We start from the raw sequence: 23036 nt of genomic DNA, 5'->3' as shown, positions 1-23036 counted from the left end.
CCTCTATGACACAGGATGATGGAGTGACTTTGCAGCAGGGCCAGGATTTGAGGCACTGGAGACTTGGGCATAGGGGCCTGCAGAAGCAGGGAGATGCCAGCTGGGGCCCAAGGCAGAGTAGTGGGTGTGAGAAGTAATCTTGGCCACCAGGGCAGAGGGGTCAGAACCCTTGATTCTGCAGGAGAGTTGGGTGTAGGCAGAGCGTGTGGAGCCATTAGGTGAGATGGTGGAAGCAAAGCACGCAAGCCATTCTACTCCAAAATACACTGCAGACTGTTCCAACAACAGCACCCTCCTCAAGTTAACGTCTGGACCTTCTAATACTCTGAAATCCAGATAAAATCAGGCCCACAAAGCCCTGAATTTTCACCTGTTAAGCTTTTGTCAGCAATGCGAAGTGTTCTTTGCCAACCTGCTGTTCCACTTGAGGCACCCAAAGTTGAAAGCCCCTACAAATACTGTTTACCTCCTCAGTTTGGCAGAGCCTAATAGTTTCCAAACCACTCCAATAAAAAGAACCTCCATGGTTAAAGGTGGTTTAAATAATAAGGTATTTATTATCACACAAACCAGAGCAACATGAGGCAAATAATTATCCAGGTTGGGTGACTTGGAGCTGGAAAAATGTTACAAGAATCACATGAGAGTGAAACCAACAATGTCCATGAAGAAAGTAAACCTTCTCTGTTACCAGAACACAGCTCAGATCCTCTTGGCTCAAGATGGGTCATGCCCACACCTTTGCCAGTCAGAGGGGAGCAAACAAGGACCCCCATTTAACTCAGGTTTCCATTTACTTATTTATGGCCACACAGCTTGTGGGATTTTATTTCCTCAACAAGTGATTGAACCCAGGCCCTCAGAAGGAGCATAGAGTTCTAACCATTGGACCACCAGGGAATTCTGGAACTCAGGTTTCTTACAATTCCCTCCAGGGACTAGAGAGAGACTACAAAGTTCTGCCTCCCCTGAGGATATTAGAGTAACTAAGCTGGTAGAGTTGAGATGTTTTCAGCCACAGGCATCGATCCTAAAAAATTCAGCAAGGGACCCGAGCAGGTCTGAAAGTGCAACATAGCTTCTGAAAGCTTCCCCTGTACATGGCGTTCATAAACTCTCTCTCAACTGGCAGTGTCTAGACATACACGGTTCAACACATGATTTGACGTCTCCCTCTCTACAGGAAGTCACAGAGCTCTTCCCGTGAGTCCTGCTGTGTTAAAAGCACTCCTAAAGCCTTCCTGCAGCATGAACTTTCTGGTGCCTAATGAGGTGGGAGCTTAAGCTATATGATTTCCCACACTCATTGCATTCATATGGCCTCTCTCCAGTGTGAACTTTTTGGTGCCGAACAAGGTGGGAGGTTCTGATGAAATCTTTCCCGCATTTGCTGCACACAAAAGGCCTTTCACCTGTGTGAACTCTCTGGTGTGCAATAAAGTCAGAGCTTCGACTAAAGAATTTCCCACATTCAATGCACTCAAAAGGCCTTGCCTCAGTATGAATTCTCTGGTGTTTAATGAGGGTATATTTGTGGCCAAAGGATTTTCCACAGTCACTGCAAACATAAGGATTTTCTCCAGTATGGATACTCTCATGCTGAACAAGTGTGGATTTGTGTCTGAAGACTTTCCCACAATCATTGCACTTGTAAGGCCTTGCTCCATTGTGAACTCTCTGGTGTACAATTAGGTTGGAGTGATGGCTAAAGTATTTGCCACACTCACCACACTTATAAGGCATCTCTCCGGTGTGAACTCTTTTGTGCTGAGTAAGGTTGTCTTTGCGGCTAAAGGCTTTTCCACATTCACTGCACTCGTAAGGCTTTTCTCCTGTATGGATTCTCTGGTGCTGGACAAGTGTGGCTTTGCGGCTGAAAGCTTTCCCACATTCACTGCACTCATAAGGCTTTTCTCCAGTGTGGATTCTCTGGTGCTGAACGAGCGTGTCCTTGCGGCTGAAAGCTTTCCCACATTCAATGCACTTGTAATGCATCTGTCCAATGTGCAAAGCCAGCCCACTCTCAGGACTCCGTGTCTTCCTCTTGCTGGGGGTAGCCTTTTGCTGGTGACTACCCAAACTGGCCTGGAATTTCTTCTGCTCCTCCTTATATGCAAAGGGCTTCTCTGACAGCAGAGGTTCTTCACAAGCTCTATAGTTAGTAACAAATGATGTCTTGCCTTTGTCACCTCTTAGGAGTTTCTCTACATCGTACAGCTTCTGAGGCTGGTCAAAGTTCGCACTGAACCAGAATTGCCTCCCACACGCCCCACATGTGTAAGGTTTCAGTCCATGGCGTGTTTCTTTGTGTTCGTCCAGGTGCAAAACATCTTTCAAGATTGGGCCACATAAGTTACAAGGATGAGCCATCTGAGTCAATGAATCTGCCTTGGAAGTATGAATGTGTGACACTGCTACAGAAACACTCTGCTCAGAAGCTGCCTCTTCCTTGTCCACTCCGTGCCAACAACCTGAAAGCAGAAAATTGTCACTGAACAGCATGTTGACTTCAGTGGGAGTGGACACCCTCATCACAAATGTGTCCCCAGCATAGCCATGACTGAGTCCATAGAGTTGTTGCCAGGACAATAGATTTAGGGTCAGGTTAAAGAAAGCTGCTGTGCAGTAATGGACTCTCCTATGGGTCACAGGATAGGGAAGGCTTCACAACAGCAAAGACGCAGGGATGGGGTGTGGCTCAGGGAGACGAGGCAGGCAAGATCTCCAACTCACAACAAGCAAATGACTTTCAGAAGGGCCTTGGCACGACTGAGAGGGGACCACTGTCCAGAAATATGTGTCTAAGCCCAGAAAATCTGACCTAAAATAAGTAATTGGTATTCAAAAACTATTCTAAGGATATGCTTATGTCTCAAGACACATGAACACTGTCCAAAAGAGAAAGTACCACAGAGGAAGCAGTAGAGAACACTGGTGAGTGGGGTGGGCAGCCCTGGGCCACAGATCAGAATAGAAATGACAAGTAAAGTGTCCAGAATGGGGAGGAAAAGAGAAATAAGGTATGGCCTGTAGCCTGGGCACCAAAGAGTAGTGGGCACAGGACAGGTTTCTAGTGCTATGTGAACCCATCCTTGAAGTTACACTCCTTCCAGGCTCCCACCCACCAGGACCTGTCCAAGCTCCTTCTGTTGTGACTTGAGTTATTACCTCTCAGAGCTGAGTCACAACCTCTCAGTTCTACAGAGGATCTAGAACACACTAGTCACAGAGGAAAGACAAGGCAAGTGAGAAGGAAAGCACTGGCCAGGGGAGTCCACCCATGGGTGAGAAAAAGAAAACTAAATATTACAAAATGAATGTCTTAAAGCAACAACCCAGTGGGCCCCACAAGCAGTGACTGACTATATTTCATGACAGAGGTGTGCCCAAAGGAATGACAATTAAAGGAAGTGAACATAATCTGGAGCACGTGAACGTGAAAGTCGCTCAGTCGCGTCCAACTCTTTGCAACCCCATGGACTATACAATCCGTGGAATTCTCTAAGCCGGAGTAGTGAAATGGATAGCTGTTCCCTTCTCAAGGGATCTTCCCCACCCAGGGATCGAACCTAGGACTCCCATATCGCAGGTGGGTTCTTTACTAGCTGGGCCACCAGGGAAGCACAGAGGTGCCCTAAATGAAAACAGAGCCACCGCCCAGGGAGAGGCCGGGTGGGGTAGTATCCACCAGGTTGACCACGGGACTCTCAACCTTCCCGGCAATTTTGGGCAACAGAAGCTGGGAAGAAATAGGGAATTCCCTGGTAGTCAAGTGGTTAGAAGTCCACAGTCTCAGTGCCAGAGGGCGCAGGTTAGCACAGGGAATGGAGAAGGCAGCACACACAGTCGAGCCCTGGCACCCAGACGATCTATGTGAGGGAGCGCCCCTGGTCCAGTTACAGGAAGGAAATCACAACCTCTAGGGGGAAAAGGGGAAGGGGAGAACATGTAAAACTGGGTGATGCAAGGCCTTACCCAGGAAAACCGTAAGAGCAAAGCGCAGAAGGCACTGCACCATGATGAGAGTGTCTCAGAGCCTTATCAAGAAGCCCCATTGCTCCCAGGAAAAATACACAGATCCTCAAGGTCAAGTGCTCCTGCATGAAGTGGACAACTGAGTAAAAGGGCAGCCTCTCCCAGGGTTCCTGGCCTACCTGCCATTCACTTTCCTCCCAGGCTCCCCAACTCAAAGCAAGACAGCAGGCCCTGGGTAACTGACACCTCCTCTCTCATTTCCCATCAACCACCCTGTCCAGCCTAGAGCAAGTAAGCGGACAGGCACTGTATAGTCTGGGCCTAGCAAGAAGGGACCAACCCTTCACTGCCAGCTAGTTCCCATGGAATCCAGGGATGATGCCCCTCATACACAAATCTGAGCCTCGCATTCCTTCTAGAGCCCTCAGTACCAAAGCCCCCAGGCCGTGACTTCAGATTGCACCTCAAAGGGCATGTCACTCTTTAGACCACACTTCCATGTTACCTAAGAAGGCTTACAACACAAGTACCTCCCTTGTGTAAACCTGCACACAGCATCCAGAGAATGCTTGGTCACTGCATCCAGGATCACCTCTGGCCCCGACTGCCATAGGTATATCCAAACACAGCTTTAAATTCTTCCTTCCTAAATTCACCTTCAGCAGTCCAGAGCCATGTGCAGATTATCAGATAAAGCCAGCCCTTTCCCACCTTGCTACAGCATGTTTGGGATACTATACCCTCATCAATCACAGGGTTCACACTTACACTAAGTCCTCCTTCAAAGCCCACACCCGCTGGCCTTCCACCCAAGTACAGTGGCTCTGTCAGCTGACCCAATTTAGCCCTGAACTAATCCATCAGCTTGACTGAAACTTGCCAGTGCCCACAAAGGTCACAAAAACCTGAGAAGCACAGGGACAGGGGAAGAAGCACTGACTTTGGTCTCACTTTCACCTCATCTCCTTTACTGCTTTACCCCAGCATTCATCTCATGTCCACTTTCTCCCTAGAAAACTCCCTCAACTGCCACATCCCATTTTCCTTACTCACCATGGACACTAGTCTCCCTTTTCTTGCCTTGAAGGTAACTCTTACTTCCACTCCACTGTCCCCACCTCCTTTCCAGACCCTCATGACATAAAGGTTCTCTCTCTAAACCTGATACACGACTCTACCCTAGTCAGTTACTGGCTGTCATCTTGTGAATGTCTCCAACTTGAATCCCACCTCTGAACTCCATACCCATGGGTCCAGCTGTCCACTTGATACCTCAATTCAGATGTCTTTGGAACATCGCAGATTCAACATGATCAAAACCTAACCCCTGATACTACCTCTGAAAGTTACTCTCACCAGCAACTTCACAAATTCAATTGAGGCTTTTTTTCCCCCTTACATCTTCTCAGGCAAAAAAAAATTGTGGAGTCATCTGTGACTCTTCCCCTTCTTTCTCACACCTTCCACATCAGAAAATCTGGTTGGTTCTACTTTAAAAAACAAAACAAAACCCACCAGAATCCAAGCACTTGTCTCTCATCTCTGTAGTCACCACTCTGGCCCAGCCATCATCAACAGTCCCCTTTCCTATACCCCCATAGTCTTTTCTTCACTGTACAGCCAGAGATATCCTGTTAAGGACAAAATCGGATCACTCTCTTCTCTGCTCCAAACTTTTCATAGCTCCCACCACTTTCAAGATAGAAGCTCAGCTCCAAAGGTTCCCAGTCCAGAGCTGAATCCTGTCCCCTGTTTTCTGATCACCAAACATAATGGAGACCTTAAGTTCCCTGAACACAACCTGTTCAGTCTTAAGTGATGTATCTGCACAGGCTGGTTCCCATGCCTGGGACACTGTTCCACACTTCACCGCATTGCTTGCTGGAAATGGAAACCCTTTGACATAATTCCAGACCAGTTTTCAGAGCACAAGACCTCTGGGGCCACAAGGGTCTGCAAACCCAATGGCAGGCAGAAGGGTAGGTTAGACTTCCCAAGACCCCACTATTTGCCATATAGGTCACCAAGAACATGGAGGGGTGGGCTAGGCTGACAGGACTGGCACACTTTGCACTCATTTATGCAGCGATAATAATCACTTCTGTCACTACAGCAGCCTGGTAGGAAGAAGGATCTGGGAATGCTAGGTTACTCCACTGGGGTCTCACAGACTTAACTGTTTGCCTCATCCCTGCTCTGCCCTTTGGTGAGAATGATTTCAAGTTGTCTAACTTTAGATACTCAGACCTTAGTGCTGCCTCCTACCAGCTATGTGACCATAACCCAAGCTCTCTGTATTCTCATGTATAAAGCAGGGATAATGACGATATCCACCTAATAGGGCTGTTTGTATCAGATGTGTTGTTGCTGCTGCTGCTAAGTCGCTTCAGTCATGTCCGACTCTGTGCGACCCCATGGACTGCAGCCTACCAGGCTTCTCCGTCCATGGGATTCTCCAGGCAAGAACACTGGAGTGGGTTGCCATTTCCTTCTCCAATGCATGAAATCGGAAAGTGAAAGTGAAGTCGCTCAGTCGTCTCCGACTCTTAGTGACCCCATGGACTGCAGCCTACCAGGCTCCTCCGTCCATGGGATTTTCCAGGCAACAGAACTGGAGTGGAAAAAAAAAAAAAAAGAACTGGAGTGGGGTGCCATTGCCTTCTCCCTCAGATGTGTTAGTACACACCAATTTAGTAGACATCAACCTTGGAATTAACTTTTACTGCATATGCTTAACAGTTTGCATATTTTCAGTGCAAATGAAGTAATAGGTTCTGAGTTTTTAAAACCTTTAATTTATAACTGTCTACTTACGTATACTTGCCAAGTATACACTAGGTCCTCTCACCAAACCAATCTGCCAGGTATATATCGGTGAGCATGCTGTTGGCTCTTCACCTCTTCTCACCTGAGGAGCTGGGGAACTGATGTACCAGTGCCCTGAAATAGGGTGAGGCTGATCCACTAGCCTGGCTGACTTCTCCTCTGTGCCACGGAGGGGCATGCTGAGTCCACAGGGTGGCAAATTTATAGCACCTCACACCTTGCTCTCCAACTCAGGTCAGGTCCTAACACCCTATGGCCCTCTCCTTCTGCTTACACCAGCCAGAACCCGTTCCAAGACTTCTCCTTTCTGGAGGAAACCTCAGGGATGCCCCCCTCTTCTTCCCTGTACTCTAATCTCTCGCCTCAGGGACCACATAAAGTAACATCCTTAACATTCTCCCGCTAAATCTCATCGCCAGGCTTTGACCTGAGACCTCATTCCTCAGAGGTCTCCAGCCTAGCTTGCTCTGCATAACTCTGGACCAGCACTACCAGATGCCCCTGTGACGCCTCCACTGTGAGACACTATGGATTTATCATGTCCGTGTCCCTGCCATGTTCTTATCTGCCCCCACGAATGGTACTCCCTGTTCCAATCTACCCACTTTGATTCTTTCAGATATTCAGGAGAAAAACAAAACAAAACTTGGGTAGTCTTTCACACTCTTTTTTCACTTAGTCATATTTGACGCAGCAGAAAAATCTTAGTTCTAGCTTTAAAATCTCTCCAGAATGTGACGACTTAGCCACTCCCAACCCTTCCTGCCACTGTTCTGGAACAGCCTCCACACATTCCTGGAGTTTACAGTCTCCTTACCGGTGTGCCTGCCTCCATCCTCATCACCTCCATCCCACCCTAGTTTGTCTTCCCCTAAGCTTTGGCATCCTTTTAAAAACTTCGGATCAGATCATATCCCTGCAGGGCTGAGGACGTTGTACTTGTACTCGCCTCACCTCCATTCCAGGAACGACTACCACTCACCCCCTCTGCTCCCCGAGGATGTGAACACCCACGCTCCCCGAAGGCTCCCGGCTCAGTCGCAGGCCCAAGGCGTTGCTCCTGCTAGTCCCTGGGCGGGTAACACTCTTCCACGCCCCAACACAAAAGCCGTCAGAAATGGTGGCTCCACCCACAAACGCCCCGGACCCTAGATCACAAAGACCTCGATAAACACCACTCATTCAGGGTCCCACGATTCTGAGGTGGGGGTCGCCACGCGCCAAGATCCGGGGAACGCAGCACCCACCTACACGGGTCCACTGCTGCCGCCGCCATCAGTCAGGACCACAGAGTCCGGAGGGATCTCACGTCGGACCGCGCACCGCTGTCGGTCTGCGTGGTGGCGGAAGCCTCGCGAGAGTTGCCACCGCCGAGCCTCTTTGCAGCGAGAACAGTGTCTCCTCCCGCGCCTTCTCGCTTTCTGTCACCTCTAAACTGGACCACAGATGCCGAGGCTCTACTCAGACAGGTCGACCTAGGACCGATAAGATGTCCGCCGCGAGAAAGACGCCGGAAGTCCCTCCCAGACGACCTCGCACGTACAGAAACACCGTTTAGCAGTGCCGCTCTGTGGCGCAGAGGCATCTGGTTAATGTAGTTTCCGCTGAGACAACCGTTGCAGCAATTCGAAGACGCCCTTGCGGCCTTGGCTCCGAGGATGGGGAGGGGCTTCACTCTTTAGAAGCCCGCACACAGCTACCATGTAGGGATACCTACCATCTGTAGGGATGGAAGAAACGTTTAGAAATGTCTTCTCAGATTTTCCCCAAAGCTCTAAATTCAGTTCAGTTCAGTCGCTCAGTCATGTCCGACTCTTTGCGACCCCATGAATCACAGCAGGCCAGGCCTCCCTGTCCATCACCACCAACTCCCCGAGTTCACTCAAACTCATGTCCATCGAGTTAGTGATGCCATCCAACCATCTCATCCTCTGTCTTCCCCATCTCCTCCTGCCCCCAATCCCTCCCAGCATCAGGGTCTTTTCCAATCAGTCATCTCGTCGCATGAGGTGGCCAAATTATTAGAGTTTCAGCTTTAGCATCAGTCCTGCCAATGAACACCCAGGACTGATCTCCTTTAGGATGGACTGGTTGGATCTCCTTGCAGTCCAAGGGACTCTCAAGAGTCTTCTCCAACACCACAGTTCAAAAGCATCCATTCTTCAGCGCTCAGCTCTCTTCACAGTCCAACTCTCACATCCATACATGACCACTGGAAAAACCATAGCCTTGACTAGATGGACCTTTGTTGACAAAGTAATGTCTCTGCTTTTCAATATGCTATCTAGGTTGGTCATAACTTTCCTTCCAAGGAGTAAGCGTCTTTGAATTTCATGGCCATAATCACCATCTGCAGTGATTTTGGAGCTCCCAAAAATAAAGTCTGACACTGTTTCCATTGTTTCCCCATCTATTTCCCATGAAGTGATGGGACCAGATGCCATGATCTTCGTTTTCTGAATGTTGAGCTTTAAGCCAACTTTTTCACCCTCCTCTTTCACTTTCATCAAGAGGCTTTTTAGTTCCTCTTCACTTGCTGCCATAAGGGTGGTGTCATCTGCATATCTGAGGTTATTGATATTTCTCCCAGCAATCTTGATTCCAGCGTGTACTTCTTCCCGCCCAGCGTTTCTCACGATGTACTCTGCTTATAAGTTAAATAAGCAGGGTGACAATATACAGCCTTGACATACTCCTTTCCCAACTTGGAACCGGTCTGTTGTTTCATGTCCAGTTCTAACTGTTGCTTCCTGACCTGCATTCAGGTTTCTCAAGAGGCAGGTCAGGTGGTCTGGTATTCCCATCTCTTTCAGAATTTTCCACAGTTTATTGTGATCCACACAGTCAAAAGGCTTTGGCATAGTCAATAAAGCAGAAATAGATGTTTTTCTGGAACTCTCTTGTTTTTTCAATGATCCAGCCAAATGTCACTGAGTCCAGTCACACTCCATTCATATTTCCTTTTTTCAAAAACACAGATGGAAGCCTTAAGTGGTTTTTGTGAGTTTCAGCTGTGTTAGGGATAAGAGAGACTTATCACTGAAGGCTCAGATGATGGTTAGCATTTTTATAAAAAATAAAGTATCTTTTAAATAAAAAGTATGCCAATACTTTAAATAAAGCAGTCCTTTTTTTTTAAATTATTATAGTGCTATTGCACACAATAGGCTACAGTATAAACATAACTTTTATTTTAGTTGGGAGACCAAAAAATTATGTGACTTTCTTCCACTTCTCCGAATGTGAGAAATCTTTTAACCAAAGCTCCAGCCTCATTCAACACCAAAGAGTTCACACAGGAGCAAGGCCTTATGAGTGCATGGAATGTGGGAAATCCTTTAGAAAAAGATTTAGATTCACTCTACATTGGAGAATTCACACTATAGAAAAACCTTATCAATGCAGTTGAATGTGGAAAATCATTTAGCCAAAACTACAACCTCATTCAGCACCGTAAACTTCACATTAGATGAAGGCCTCAAGAGTACAGCCAACATGAGAAAGCCTTCAGTTAACAATATGCTCTGACTGAACACCAAAATCTCAATTCAGACCTTAAGTTTTGGGAATTCTGCTTATGTGGGGAAAAAAAAGCTTTCTGCATGACAAAATCTACATGAGGTAATGGCCTTTGACCTTCAAGGAATGTGTTCTCTGCTCAGTGTGATAGCACTAGAGAGCCTCTATGAGGATACATCTGCCATGGGTTCCAGGTATGTGAGGAATCTTCAGGAGCTGTGTTTTATATTTTACCTGCTCAGGACCCTTGCCATAATTAAGTCACTGCCAGGTTTTATGGCAGAAGTCATCTCACCTTTGCCACCAGACAGATCCTCATAGTGTATCAGTCACTACAGCATCCTCAGAGAAGATAGATGTCTGTGTATCTACAAAGCCAGCAGTAAAGAGGAAGGGGTAACAGATGGAGGCAGAAAAGTTGGGTGAAGCCAGGAACTAAAAGTCAGAGTTAAAATGACAAGTTGGCCAAGTATAAAGAATGAGGGAAAAGATGTAAACGAGGTGTGGTACCCAGCAACGGTTCCAAAACACTAGTCTAAACAGGTTCCTGGTAAGATGTGAACTCTGATGTCATGTTCTCACCCCACCTAGCCCAGGCCTCTGTATTCCATCTTGCCATGGTAGGACTGATATCCATTCTGTGAGACATCCAGGTCTCCCCTGCAACCCATGCTGAGCAACTACATGGAACCTAGAAAACTAAAGTCCTGAGGGAAAGGCAAGACAGATAAGTGGCCAGTACCCGTCCAGAGAAACTTGTCACATGACCGATCACAGAAAAGAAAGCTAAATGTTACTAAAGAACCTCAGACGAGGGTATCAGGAAAATAGCTCATTGTGCACCTAAGTCGGAGAAGGCAATGGCACCCTACTCCAGTACTCTTGCCTGGAAAATCCCATGGATGGAGGAGCTTGGTGGGCCGCAGTCCATGGGGTCACTAAGAGTTGGACAAGACTCAGCGACTTTGCTTTCACTTTTCACTTTCCTGCATCGGAGAAGCCAATGGCAACCCACTCCAGTGTTCTTGCCTGGAGAACCTCAGGGACGGGGGAGCCTCGTGGGCTGCCGTCTATGGGGTCGCACAGAGTCGGGCATGACTGAAGCGACTTAGCAGTGCACCTAAGTAGTGCCCACCTCAGTGATGGCAATTCTCAGCACAGGCAAGTATGAAAGAACTGTGAGAAGAAGGGAGCCAAACCAAGCAATCATGGGTCTGCAAAGTGATCCAACCACGGAAAGGACAAACAAGATGGGATCCATTGAGCTTCCTACTAGGCTTCAGGACAGCAGGTATTGACACTCCAAGGAGAGAAAAGGGTAGAGCAAACAACTCAGCCCTGGCACCAATAGTATCTACCCAAGGAACTAGGGAAAAACAGTAATCCCCATGGTTTGCATGCAGGAAGGGCAGAGCAGCCCCTAAGGAAAAGCAGAAAGGCAAAGTCTAGCCCAGGTCACAGGGGGTGATTGTGCAGGCCTTACCCAGTGAGGATATAAGTGCAAAGACCTGCAGCATCACATCACGGTACTGGCGCCTCTGAGCCTCATTAAGGAGGCTCCATTCCTCCCAGGAAAATACACAGTCACGTCCTCCAGAGTCACATTGCCCTGTCACGATGGGGACAGATGAAACTGCCGGTCCTCTCTCCTGAGGATCCACAATCCATCCCACACACATCTACTGCACACCCAGGTTTCTCTTGGGCTCTCCACCTCAGATGAGACACCAGAACCTGAAGCCACCGGTACTGCCCTCCACTCATGGTTCCACTCATCACTGTGCCCCGCCCTCAACAACTACACACAGGAAGGCAAAGAGATGCCATCAGAGATGCTCAGAGACAGAACTGCAGGACTCAATCCCTTCCTGCCAGGGCTTCCCTGGTGGCTCAGCTGGCAAAGAATCCACCTACAATGCAGGAGACCCAGGTTTGATCCCTGGGTCAGGAACACTGCCTAGAGAGGGAAATGATAACCCTCTCCGATATTCTTGCCTGGAAAATCCCATGGACAGAGGAGCCTGGCAGGCTACAGACCATGGGGTTGCAAAGAGTCAGACGTGACTGAGCAACTAAACATCCCTTCCTGCCAGGCAATTCCCGTGGGATCTTCCATATCATGCCTCACAACACCCAACCCTTATATATCCTAGGGCCCAGGAGCCATCAATTCATGCTTCCTACCTCCACATGTACCTCTCTCACATCTCCAGACCCCCACAGCTGCATCCCTGCAGCCACTGCCAACTCCTTGTCCCACACCACAGTCACCTCCCTGGACTCACCCCAGAGAATAGGGCAAAACCAAACAGTATCCAGTTCTATCCATGACCTCTCATGGATCCCAACACCATTTGAAAACCTCTTACCTGTCCCTAATTCTCGCTTTAACATTAGTCATACTGAATCATATGTGAATTTTAGATACCTATAACTCTCTACCTAGATAGCATATTCGAAAGCAGAGACATTACTTTGCCAACAAAGGTCCGTCTAGCCAAGCCTATGGTTTTTCCAGTAGTCATGTATGGATGTGAGAGTCGGACTGTGAAGAAAGCTGAGCGCCGAAGAATGGATGCTTTTGAACTGTGGTGTTGGAGAAGACTTGAGAGTCCCTTGGACTGCAAGGAGACCAAACCAGTCCATTCTGAAGGAGATCAGCCCTGGGATTTCTTTGGAAGGAATGATGCTAAAGCTGAAATTCCAGTACTTTGGCCACCTCATGCGAAGAGTTGACTCATTGGAAACGACTCTGATGCTGGGAGGGATTGAGGGCAGGAGGAAAAGGGGACAACAGAGGATGAGATGGCTGGATGGCATCACCGACTCGATGGACATGAGTTTGAGTGAACTCCGGGAGTTGGTGATGGACAGGGAGGCCTGGCATGCTGCAGTTCATGGGGTCGCAAAGACTTGGACACGACTGAGCGACTGAACTGAACTGAACTCTCTACCAGGCTTACCAGGTGGTTCAGTGGTAAAGAATTCACCTGCCAAGAACGAGACACAGGTTCAGTCCTTTGTTGAAGAGACGCTGGAGTAGAAAATAGCAACTGCCCCAGTACACCTGCCTGGAAAATTCCATGGACAGAGGAGCCTGGAGGGCTACGGTTCATGGGGTTGCAAAGAGTCAGAAGCAATTGAGTTCACACACACATGCTGAACTGCACCCCAGATTCCCAGACTTTTCTGTCCAGCTGCCTACCTGAGGCCACCACTCATTTGTTCTCTGAAAAAAAAAAAAAAACTCAGAATGGAAACCCAGCCAAAAACAAAAACTCCTGATATCTCCAAGGAAAATCACTCTTACTACTGAACATCTGTATCTCAAAGTCAGTGAAGCTTCCAGGCTTTCAGTCGCAAGACCAAAGCTTTACCATCAACCCTGACTCTTAGCTTTCTCTCTCTCACCCTCAAAATCAGAAAATCTGGGCAGCCTACCTCAAATAATGAATCCAGAATCCAACCACTTATTCCACCTCCACAGCCACTACTCTGGCCCATGACCATGCATCAGGACTTCTGCAGTAGCCTCCTCCCTGGTCAGCCTTCCTCCCCCCAAAGTCTGTTTTCCACTCCGTAACCCGATGAAGCCTGGAAGTAAGGTTATCTCCCTCCTCTGTTCCAAATCTGTGTTACTTCCACAGCAGATGCCCAACTTCACAGGCAACCACATTACAAGACTGACTCCTCTCCCCCTGCTCTCTGTTCCTAAAAGAAAGATCTGTGCCCTGTTCACAGCTGTGGCCACCCAACCAAGCACTTGCACGTGCTGGTAGGTGTTCCCGAGATAGTCTTGTACACCTTTTCCCATTGGTGGCAGAAAGAGCAATTCCTCCAGAAAATCCTTTGGCCTGAACTCAGAATGAGTCTAGATGATTTCTCCCAGGTCCCAGACCCAAGGGCTTGGAAAATGGCAGGCGAAGAGTCCTAGGACACCACAATCTCAGGTTCTATGAATGAGATCCAAACCAGCGAGGGCCTGGGATACCCTCCACTTCTCTGTGTAGGTTCCATTAAGTGATTCTTCAGCCATGGGGATCTGTGAGTAGAAGCAAGCCATAGAGGTGCATTCCAAGGGGTTCAAACCTCCCCTATACCTCTCACCAACCCTGGAGACCAGATAACCTCGGGTTAAAAGACTAAACTGTGTGCTTCAGTCAGCAGAGCTGCCTCTTTGCAGCTTTGCTGGACAAGGACTCACCCTCCCTGCACCTCACTGCCCGCATCACTCCCATTTCAGTCTGTTCTCCGAGTAGCTCTTGGAAAACTTTCAAAATCCTAAATCAGACTGTGTCTTTCTTCTCTTCACAACTCTCCATGGCTCAATGGGTTCTCAGAAGTGAGAGTGAAATTGTTAACTGCTCAGTCCTGTACAACTCTTTGTGACCCCACAGACTGTAGCCTGCCAGGCTCCCCCTCCATGGAATTCTCCAGGCAAGAATACTAGAGTGGGTTGCCATTCCCTTATCTGATGAATCTTTCCCACCCAGGAATTGAACCCAGGTCTCCCACATTGCAGGCGGATTCTTTACTGTCTGAGCCCACAAAACTCTCAGCTTGACAGTCTAGGCGAGACTCCACCTCACACTTTCTGCTCTAGGCAGGTACAAGACAGATCCCAGTTTTTTCGAATTCTCCCACCACAGTCCAACCTCCAAGCCTCTTCGCCTGTGGGTCCCTTTCCCACTAGCCATCACAGTCCATCAGACACAGCCCATCAGTCCGTCCCACGCCTTGCAGTCCGTTAGTCCACACACAACCACCTCACGTCCTGGACCCCACTTCTTGGGCTGCGGGCACATGAGCAGGCGCCTTGGACTAAAGAGGAACTGAAGAGCCTCTTGATGAAAGTGAAAGAGGAGAGTGAAAAAGCTGGCTTAAAACTCAACATTCAAAAAACTAAGATCATGGTATCCAGTCCCATTCCTTCATGGCAAACAGATGGGGAAACAATGGAAACAGTGAAAGACTTTACTTTCTTGGGCTCCAAAATCACTGCGGGCAGGGACTGCAGCCATAAAATTAAAAGACCCTTGCTCCCTGGAAGAAAAGCTATGACAAACCTAGACAGCATATTAAAAAGCAGAGACATTATTTTGCCAACAAAGGTCCATATAGTCAGAGCTGTGGTTTTTCCAGGAGTCAGGTATGGATGTGAGTTGGATCACAAAGAAGGCTGAGAGCTGAAGAATGGATGCTTTTGAACTGTGGTGTTGGAGAAGTCTCTTGAGAGTCCCTGGGACTGCAAAATCAAAGCAGTCAATCCTAAAGGAAATCAACCCTGACTATGCATTGCAAAGACTGTTCCTGAAGCTGAAGTGCCAATATTTTGGCCACCTGATGTGAAAAGCCTACTCATTGGAAAAGACCCTGATGCTGGGAAAGATAGAAGGCAGGAGGAGAAGGGGACGACAGAGGATGAGATGGTCGGATGCCATCACTGACTCAATGGACGTAAGTTTGAGCAAGCTCCAGGAGATGGTGAAGGGCAGGGAAGCCTGGCATTGCAGTCCATGGGGTCGCAAAGATTTGGACATGACTGACTGTACAACAAGAAAACACTAGAAATAACTCAAATATCAATAAAATAGATGAATGAACAGTCAATTATACATGGAAGAGAAAAGTACTGAAAAATAAGAATGTTCCTATAAGGAACATTTAATGAATTAATGAACAATTAATTTATATTTAATGAACAATTACTTCATTAAATGAACGTTTAATGAATGATTAATGAATCACAAAGTAACTATATAGGATCAATGAAATCAGAAAAAGATGTAAACATTTCATGATCAATCATAAAATTCTAAAAATACAATCTATTGTAAAGGAATGTACATAAATGGTTGTCTGTACAGCCAGGGCAGTCAGGAGACTATAAAACAGCATGAGGAAAACATGCAGGTGACAGGTATACTCATTATCATAATAATGGTTTCACAAGTGCATACAGGTAAAAACTTCTCAAACTGTACACTCTGAATATGTACAAGTTATTCCATACCTTCACAGAGGTTTAAAAACTGGTTCCATAATAAAAATCCAAATAAAAATCTAAATGCCCGATTCTTCAGAAAATGACTCCACTATCTCGATTCTCAAGACTTGAGGTGTCATCTCTTCTCATTGGCAGGAAATACTGGCAAACAATGAAGGCCATCGCCTACTGAGTCAAGAGGACTGCTGACTGGATCACAAAACCACATTCTGGACACAGTACGTCTCCACACTGCTTCTGTTGCCTGTATAGCAATGGCCTTGAGGTGAACAGCTCAGAAAGCCTAGCAGAATCCCCCCAACCCCTTATTTCGTCTGCCAATGACTTCACAACATAAACGTACCTGAGGTCCTGAGACTTCTGGACATACTCATCCTGTAGTCACTCACTGGAGCATTTGTGGCTGTATCTTTAGAAGAGGTACCTTCTTCCACACAGCTTGCTGCAGTCTCCTCCCCTCTCTAGTAACCGATGTTTCCACACCAACTGTGGTCTCCCCTGCCCCTGCAGTCTTCCAACCATGGACACTAGCCTACAGAATTCTTGGTATCAGGGTACATGGCTCCTCTGTAGGAGAACTGGGGTTAAGATTCCCCTCAGCAGAGCTCGACATTGTGCATTATCCCCTTTAAGTAAGGAAAAACAAATTCATGTTGTCTCCAGTAATAGAATCCACAGACCTCTGGCATCCAGGCAGAAAATTATAATACAAAGCAGTCTTTCCTAGGAGGCCTTGGCAGCAATGCAAACTACTACAAAACAAGAATGCCATATTCAGCCATCTCAGGCACCTGAAGTTTGGATCTCCACTACAAAAGTAATTTATCCGTCAGGTTGACAGTCCTATTGTGCTTTCAAACTATTCCACACAGTGAAGAGCATTTCCAGGACTAAGGTGCTGAAACAATAAGGCCTTTATTATCATACAGATCAGAGTAACATGCAATAGGCAGTTTCTGGGTCAGTGACTGGAAAGCCGGAAAGCCCCATCACAAGCACTACACGAGGCCAACTGTGTCCTAGAAAAGCTAGTTCTCTGCTTTTGAAGAGATTTGAAGATAATGAGTATACCTGTCACCTGCATGTTTTCCTCATGCTGTTTTATAGTCTCCTGACTGCCCTGGCTGTACAGACAACCATTTATGTACATTCCTTTACAATAGATTGTATTTTTAGAATTTTATGATTGATCATGAAATGTTTACATCTTTTTCTGATTTCATTGATCCTATATAGTTACTTTGTGATTCAAATCTCTTAGATTTGAAGGGAGGGCTGCTCTGCAGGGACATGCCTCTAAAGATCACAGAAGGGAGACTTTCCAGAACAAAGGGCATACATATGAATGCCACATGAGGAGGAGAGGCAGGATCAATGAATCACTCCTCTGCCAACAACCTTCAGCAAGATATTGTCAGGACCCAGACGGCAGTCGGAGCCAACACACGCTCAGGGCCAGGCCCTGACTTGTCAGAAGAAAGGGAAAGAAGACTCCTTAAGGGCTGACGAGAGTCACCTCCTCCAACACATGGGAGAGTACAGAGGCCAGTTGCTCTGAACACACCAGGGTGGTGACTGATGCCAACCATCAGGACACGCCAGATGCTACAGGTGAGATGGTTTCTGGCCAAGAAACTGGCAGTGAACCTGGCAGGTCACACGTGCTTCCCACACAACCGTGAAATTTCCAGTGAATCAATCTCCAGTCTGTGGACAGCCCAAGACGAGATTTAACTTAGGTGGATGGTTCCTCAGACACTTACCTCCACCACATCTATACTAAGGAAGGAGAAAGCATACATTCAATGTGTATACAAGGCCTTTCCCCAGTGTGAATTCTTTGGTGTTGACTGACATTAGATTTGCAGCTAAAGGATTTTCTACATTCACTGCACATGAGCTCTCCTGTGTCGAAGGAGACTAGAGTACTGAGTAAAAGATTTCTTACATTCACTGCACTTATAAGGCCTTGCTTCAGTGTGCAGTTTGGTGTCAAATGAGATGGGTTTTGCGGCTAAAGGATTTTCCACATTCACTGCATTCATAAGGCTTTTCTCCAATGTGAACCCTTTGGTGTTGAATGAGGACAGATTTCTGACTAAAGAATTTCCCACACCCACTGCACTGATAAGGCTTTTCTCCAGTGTGAACTCTTTGGTGTGGAACAAGGAGAGATTTCTCACTAATAGATTTTCCACATTCAAGTCATTCATAAGGTCTAACCAGTGTGAACTCTCCAGTGTCAAATGAGATGGGTTTTACAGAAAAATGATTTCCCACATTCACCACACTCATAAGGCCTTGCTCCAGTGTGAGCTCTTTTGTGTCGAAGGAGGCCAGAACTTTGGTTAAACATCTTCCCACATTCACTGCATTTATAAGGCCTTTCATTAGTGTGAACTCTCTGGTGTTTAATGAGGATGGATTACTGGATATTCCCACATTCACTGCACTCATAAGGCCTTTCTCCAGTATGAACTCTTTGGTGTTGAATGAGATCAGATTTCTGGCCAAATGATCTCCCACAGTCACTGCACTCATAAGGCTTTGCTCCAGTGTGAACTCTCCAGTGTCAAATGAGGTGGGTTTTACGGCTAAAGATTTTTCCACATTCACTACACTCATTAGGCCTCTCTCCAATGTGAATTTGACGGTGCTGAACAGATCTGTATCTGCATTTGTCACACTCATCAAGACCCTCTCCAGTGCAAACTCTCTGGTGGTGAAGTGTATGAGTGTTGCCAAAAACTTTCTTGTATTCAATCCACTTCAGATGACTTTCTCCATTGTTCAAGGCCTCCTCACACTCAATGCTGCTGGGTGGCTTCTCACCATTGAGAGTGGCCTCGTGCTGAGGAAGGCCCAAGGTAGCTAGGAAGTCCTTTCCACTCTCCTCACTAGGGACAGGCTTCCCTAACACATAGAATATGCAGCTCGTCACAATCGAGGCCCTGTTCATGTCCATTTTAAAGACTTTCTCTCCACTGCCATGCTCTTGGTACTGGGGAAGGTTTGGGTTCAACCAGAAGCCTTTGGACCACCCACCAAAGTATGGTGTCTGCCCAGGATATGCTGCCTGAAACTCAGTCAGCTGCAAAATACCTTTCAAGACTGGGATACATTTCTCACAGAGATTAATCTTCCGGGTGGATGGACTGAGAAGTCCTGACCTATGACTCTCCTACAGAAAGGCTCTGCTCAGAAGGTATCACCTCATCCTCCTCCATTTCACACCAACAACCTGAAAGCAGAGTAACACTAATAATGTGCATGCGAGCTTCAGTGGGAAATGGAAGTCCCACAGAAAGGCATGTCACACACATACATTCAAGCCAGAGAATGAAGCCATGTAAGTGTTTTCAGGATGAGGTACTGATTTGAAGGGAGGGCTGCTCTGCAGGGACATGCCTCTAAAGATCACAGAAGGGAGACTTTCCAGAACAAAGGGCATACATATGAATGCCACATGAGGAGGAGAGGCAGGATCAATGAATCACTCCTCTGCCAACAACCTTCAGCAAGATATTGTCAGCTGAGAACATGTCCATTCTATGAAGAAGGATGGCAGTGTCCAGGCCCATGGAAATACAACTGGAACTGAGCAACTGGGTTCAAGGACTATTTAAGAATATGCACACACCTCATTTTACAGACATACCTCATTATCACTGCACTTTGCTCTATTGCCTTTTGTAGATACATTTTTTTACCAATTGGAGATCTGTAGCAATGCTAAGTTCAGCAAGTCTATGGGTGCCAATTTCCCTATAGCATTTGCTCACTTCGTGTCTCTGTGTCACATTCTGGTAATTCTCACAGTCTTTCAAACTATTTCAATATTATTATAGTTGTTATGGTGCTCTGTGAATCAATGATCTTTGATGTGACAACTATGAGTCACTGAAGGCTCAAACAATGGTTAGGATTTTTTGGCAAAAAAGTACTTTTTAATTAAGGTAGGTATATTGTTTTTTAGACATAATTTTATTGCACACAATATACTAAGGGATGGTATAACTTCTATATGCACTGGGAAACAAAAAATAATGTGTGATTCACTTTATTGCAGTGATCTGGAAACGAATCCACAATATCTCTGAAATATGTCTGTTAAGTGTAAGTCGCTGTGGGAGAACTACAGAGGGTGCAGTGGGGACAAAAGTGATGCATGCAGATCAGAAAGATGCATGCAGTCAGAAACTGAAATGACAAATCAAGAAAGTGTCAAGTACACAGAAGAAAGTGTTGAGATGATCTGTGTCCAGTGTCACTCGCAACAAAACACTGGTGGACACACAGTAGGTTCCTAGTATGATTTAAACACAATCTCATTTTCATGCCCTCACCTCCTTTGACACTCACTAGGGCCAGGCCTTCTTTGAGATCATCTTGCCCTGTTCACACTGTAAAGCAATCAGGGCTCCCCCAACATTCCCGATTTCCGTAACTACACGAGACCTGAATGAAACAAGTCCTTAGGGAAAGACAGGAAATGTCAGCACTGGTCCAACTCAAGAAACAAAAGACCACAGGAGAGGAAAGAATATTGCAACAAAATCTCAAAACAGGGTCTTTCAAGAAAAACCTCCATATAGATAGCGACCATGACAAGGTCTAGAATTCCTGATATAGACAGTCACAAGGAAGTCTTAAAATTAAAAGTTCTCATCATAAGGGGGAAAAAAAAAATGCAAATCTGTATGGTGATGGATGTTAACCAGACTTGCTGTTGAGAGCATTCTGCAGTATACACAAACATCAAATCTTTATGTCATATACCTAAAACCAATATGCCCTATGTCAGTTATATCTTAATTTTAAAAAAAAGAGGAAAAGAGAAGAATCTGGGTCACAGGGTGTCATAGATATGGACAGTCATCCAGTCAAGGAGAAGGCAGGAAATGTGAGCTCTATTAGGCTGACTGCCAGACTGACTCCCAGACACTTCCCTGCATGCCTCGGGGTAGCAGATGTTGGGGCTGCTTCAGGAGCACGTGCTTGGGGCAGTGCACACAGCTCAGCACTGACACCCACAGCACATATGCCAGGAAGGGGGGAAGGAAGCAGAGACCATGGTCCAGCTGTGGAATGGACAGAGCTGTCTCCTGGAGAGAGGGAAAGATGGGAAAAGACAGAGGTCAGTTGACGACACTGGGAGGAATATGAAGGCCTTACCCAGGGACGTTGTAAGTGCAAAGTTCTCCAGCATCACATCACAATACAGGAACCTCTGTGTCTCATTAAGGAGCCTCCACTCATCCTGGGAGAAGTAAATGGCCACATCTTCAAAGGTCACACAGGCCTGCCATGATGGGGACAATTCGTTCCATGATCAGCTTCTTTCACAGGACCCCAAGTTCATCCACCCACCAATCAAACCCTGCTCACCCACCTCCCTATTTCCCCATCTCAGAGGAGATACCAGGCCTGGTGGCTCTGATGTGCACATTCTTCTCATGGTTCCTTTGATTACTTTGTCCACCCACAGCAACAGGCAGGTGGGCAGACAGATGATCCCTAAGCTCTGGGTCTGGCATGCAGGGACTTTCAGCTTCCAGAAATGAAAGTATTTTAACTCCAAACTTCCCACTAACAGGTGGGGTCCCTCCACCTGTCACCCTCTCCCAGGAGCCATCAGTCTGTCACAAGATCCCCCCACAGCCACCTCACCGTTCTGGCCCCCGGCGCCTGAGCTGCCGGCACGTGAACACTCGGGGCTTTAGTGTCTGGTGGGATGAGGGCGGTGCGGGCCCCAAGTACCAGCGTTTACCTGAGGCGGGCCTCTCAGCGCCGCCGCCGCCATCGGACTCTGTGGGCGGAGCGGGGGCAGGAGAGGCGGGCGGACGCGGGAAGAGCGGTTCCTCTCCTGGGCCTCGGGTGGCAGGAGTCTGCCCTCGGACTGTCTCGATCTGCACTCGCCGCTCCGGAACCTGAGACTGGGCGATAGCACCCAAGAGCCTACAAAACGACCGCCACCTGGAAAATGCCGGAAGTCCCGCCCCAACGCGATGCTCACATAGGAAGTGCACTTCTCCTGAGTTCTGATTGGCTTAACGCCGAAGGCGAGCGGGGCAGAATGCTCTGGGTAATGTAGTTCTTCCGGCTTTATGCCTGACCTAGAAGCGCAGCTTACCAGGACCTCCAGGTAAACTCTCAAGGTGAGGGCCATAAGTGCAAAGAAGATTCCGGAACCCTGAGATAAAGGTTTGGGATATCAGCCTTTCTCTTTAAACAGTCTTGAAGCTGTGGAGTTCTGCTGGGAAAAAGACTTCTGAAAGGACACATATATCTGGAAGGCTGTGATCCAAGGCCGTTTTTGCTGAATATAAATAAGTCCAGTCTCCGGAACCAGAGGGAGCACACAGCTCTTCTTAAAAATGTGTGCTTGAAATGAATTCTAAATATCTAGGCAAAAGATGTGCTCATGTGTACAGAGCAAAGAACAACAACGCAACACCTGATGGAAAACAACAAAACCAGAATAATCTGGGGGAAAATATCTCGTGTTCACAGAGACAGTGGTATGATTTGTTCCAAATTCCTAAGCAACCTTCTTGCTAACACCAGTGGACATAGAATCTGTGTGATACTATACACCTCAAGGATTTAAATCTATTCAAACTTAAATAAATAAAAGTGTGGAAAGAACAACCAAAAAGAAAAAAAATTGGGGTCATCAGAATCTGATCTCTTTGATGAGAAGTGATTA

At 47.0% G+C, this 23036-nt stretch overlaps 1 protein-coding gene and 1 pseudogene across 2 annotated transcripts; both read right to left on the bottom strand.

Annotated features, from left to right (window-relative positions):
• Window positions 1-527: 527 nt before the first annotated feature.
• On the bottom strand, window positions 528-22230 carry LOC109572718 (zinc finger protein 134-like). 2 transcript variants are annotated; one of them, XM_019979761.2, is made up of 3 exons: window positions 22098-22230; window positions 21503-21629; window positions 528-2471 (listed from the first exon to the last, which is right to left on the bottom strand). In XM_019979761.2, exons 1-3 carry the CDS (start codon window positions 22128-22130, stop codon window positions 1231-1233), a joined length of 1401 nt encoding a protein of 466 aa, XP_019835320.2. In that variant the 5' UTR covers window positions 22131-22230; the 3' UTR covers window positions 528-1230. The 2 variants fall into 2 exon arrangements, with proteins under 2 accessions (XP_019835320.2, XP_019835321.2); XM_019979762.2 differs by lacking the exon at window positions 22098-22230 and adding an exon at window positions 8049-9812 and having other exon boundaries at window positions 21503-21632.
• Window positions 17746-22224, bottom strand: LOC109572719 (zinc finger protein 551-like; annotated as a pseudogene).
• Window positions 22231-23036: the final 806 nt, after the last annotated feature.

The sequence above is a fragment of the Bos indicus genome, chromosome 18 (assembly GCF_029378745.1).
Source record: "Bos indicus isolate NIAB-ARS_2022 breed Sahiwal x Tharparkar chromosome 18, NIAB-ARS_B.indTharparkar_mat_pri_1.0, whole genome shotgun sequence".
Classification (NCBI taxonomy): domain Eukaryota; kingdom Metazoa; phylum Chordata; class Mammalia; order Artiodactyla; family Bovidae; genus Bos; species Bos indicus.
This window is presented reverse-complemented; position numbering and strand designations above follow the sequence as displayed.

Excerpts from the sequence above, each read along its gene's own strand:
- LOC109572718 (XM_019979761.2), bottom strand. The coding sequence starts at position 22,130 with ATGGCGGCGGCGGCGCTGAGAGGCCCGCCTCAG. Across the intron at positions 21,630-22,097 it reads CGCTGAGAGGCCCGCCTCAG|GCCTGTGTGACCTTTGAAGA; the intron begins GTAAACGCTGGT and ends CCATCATGGCAG. Across the intron at positions 2,472-21,502 it reads TGCACTTACAACGTCCCTGG|GTTGTTGGCACGGAGTGGAC; the intron begins GTAAGGCCTTCA and ends TTCTGCTTTCAG.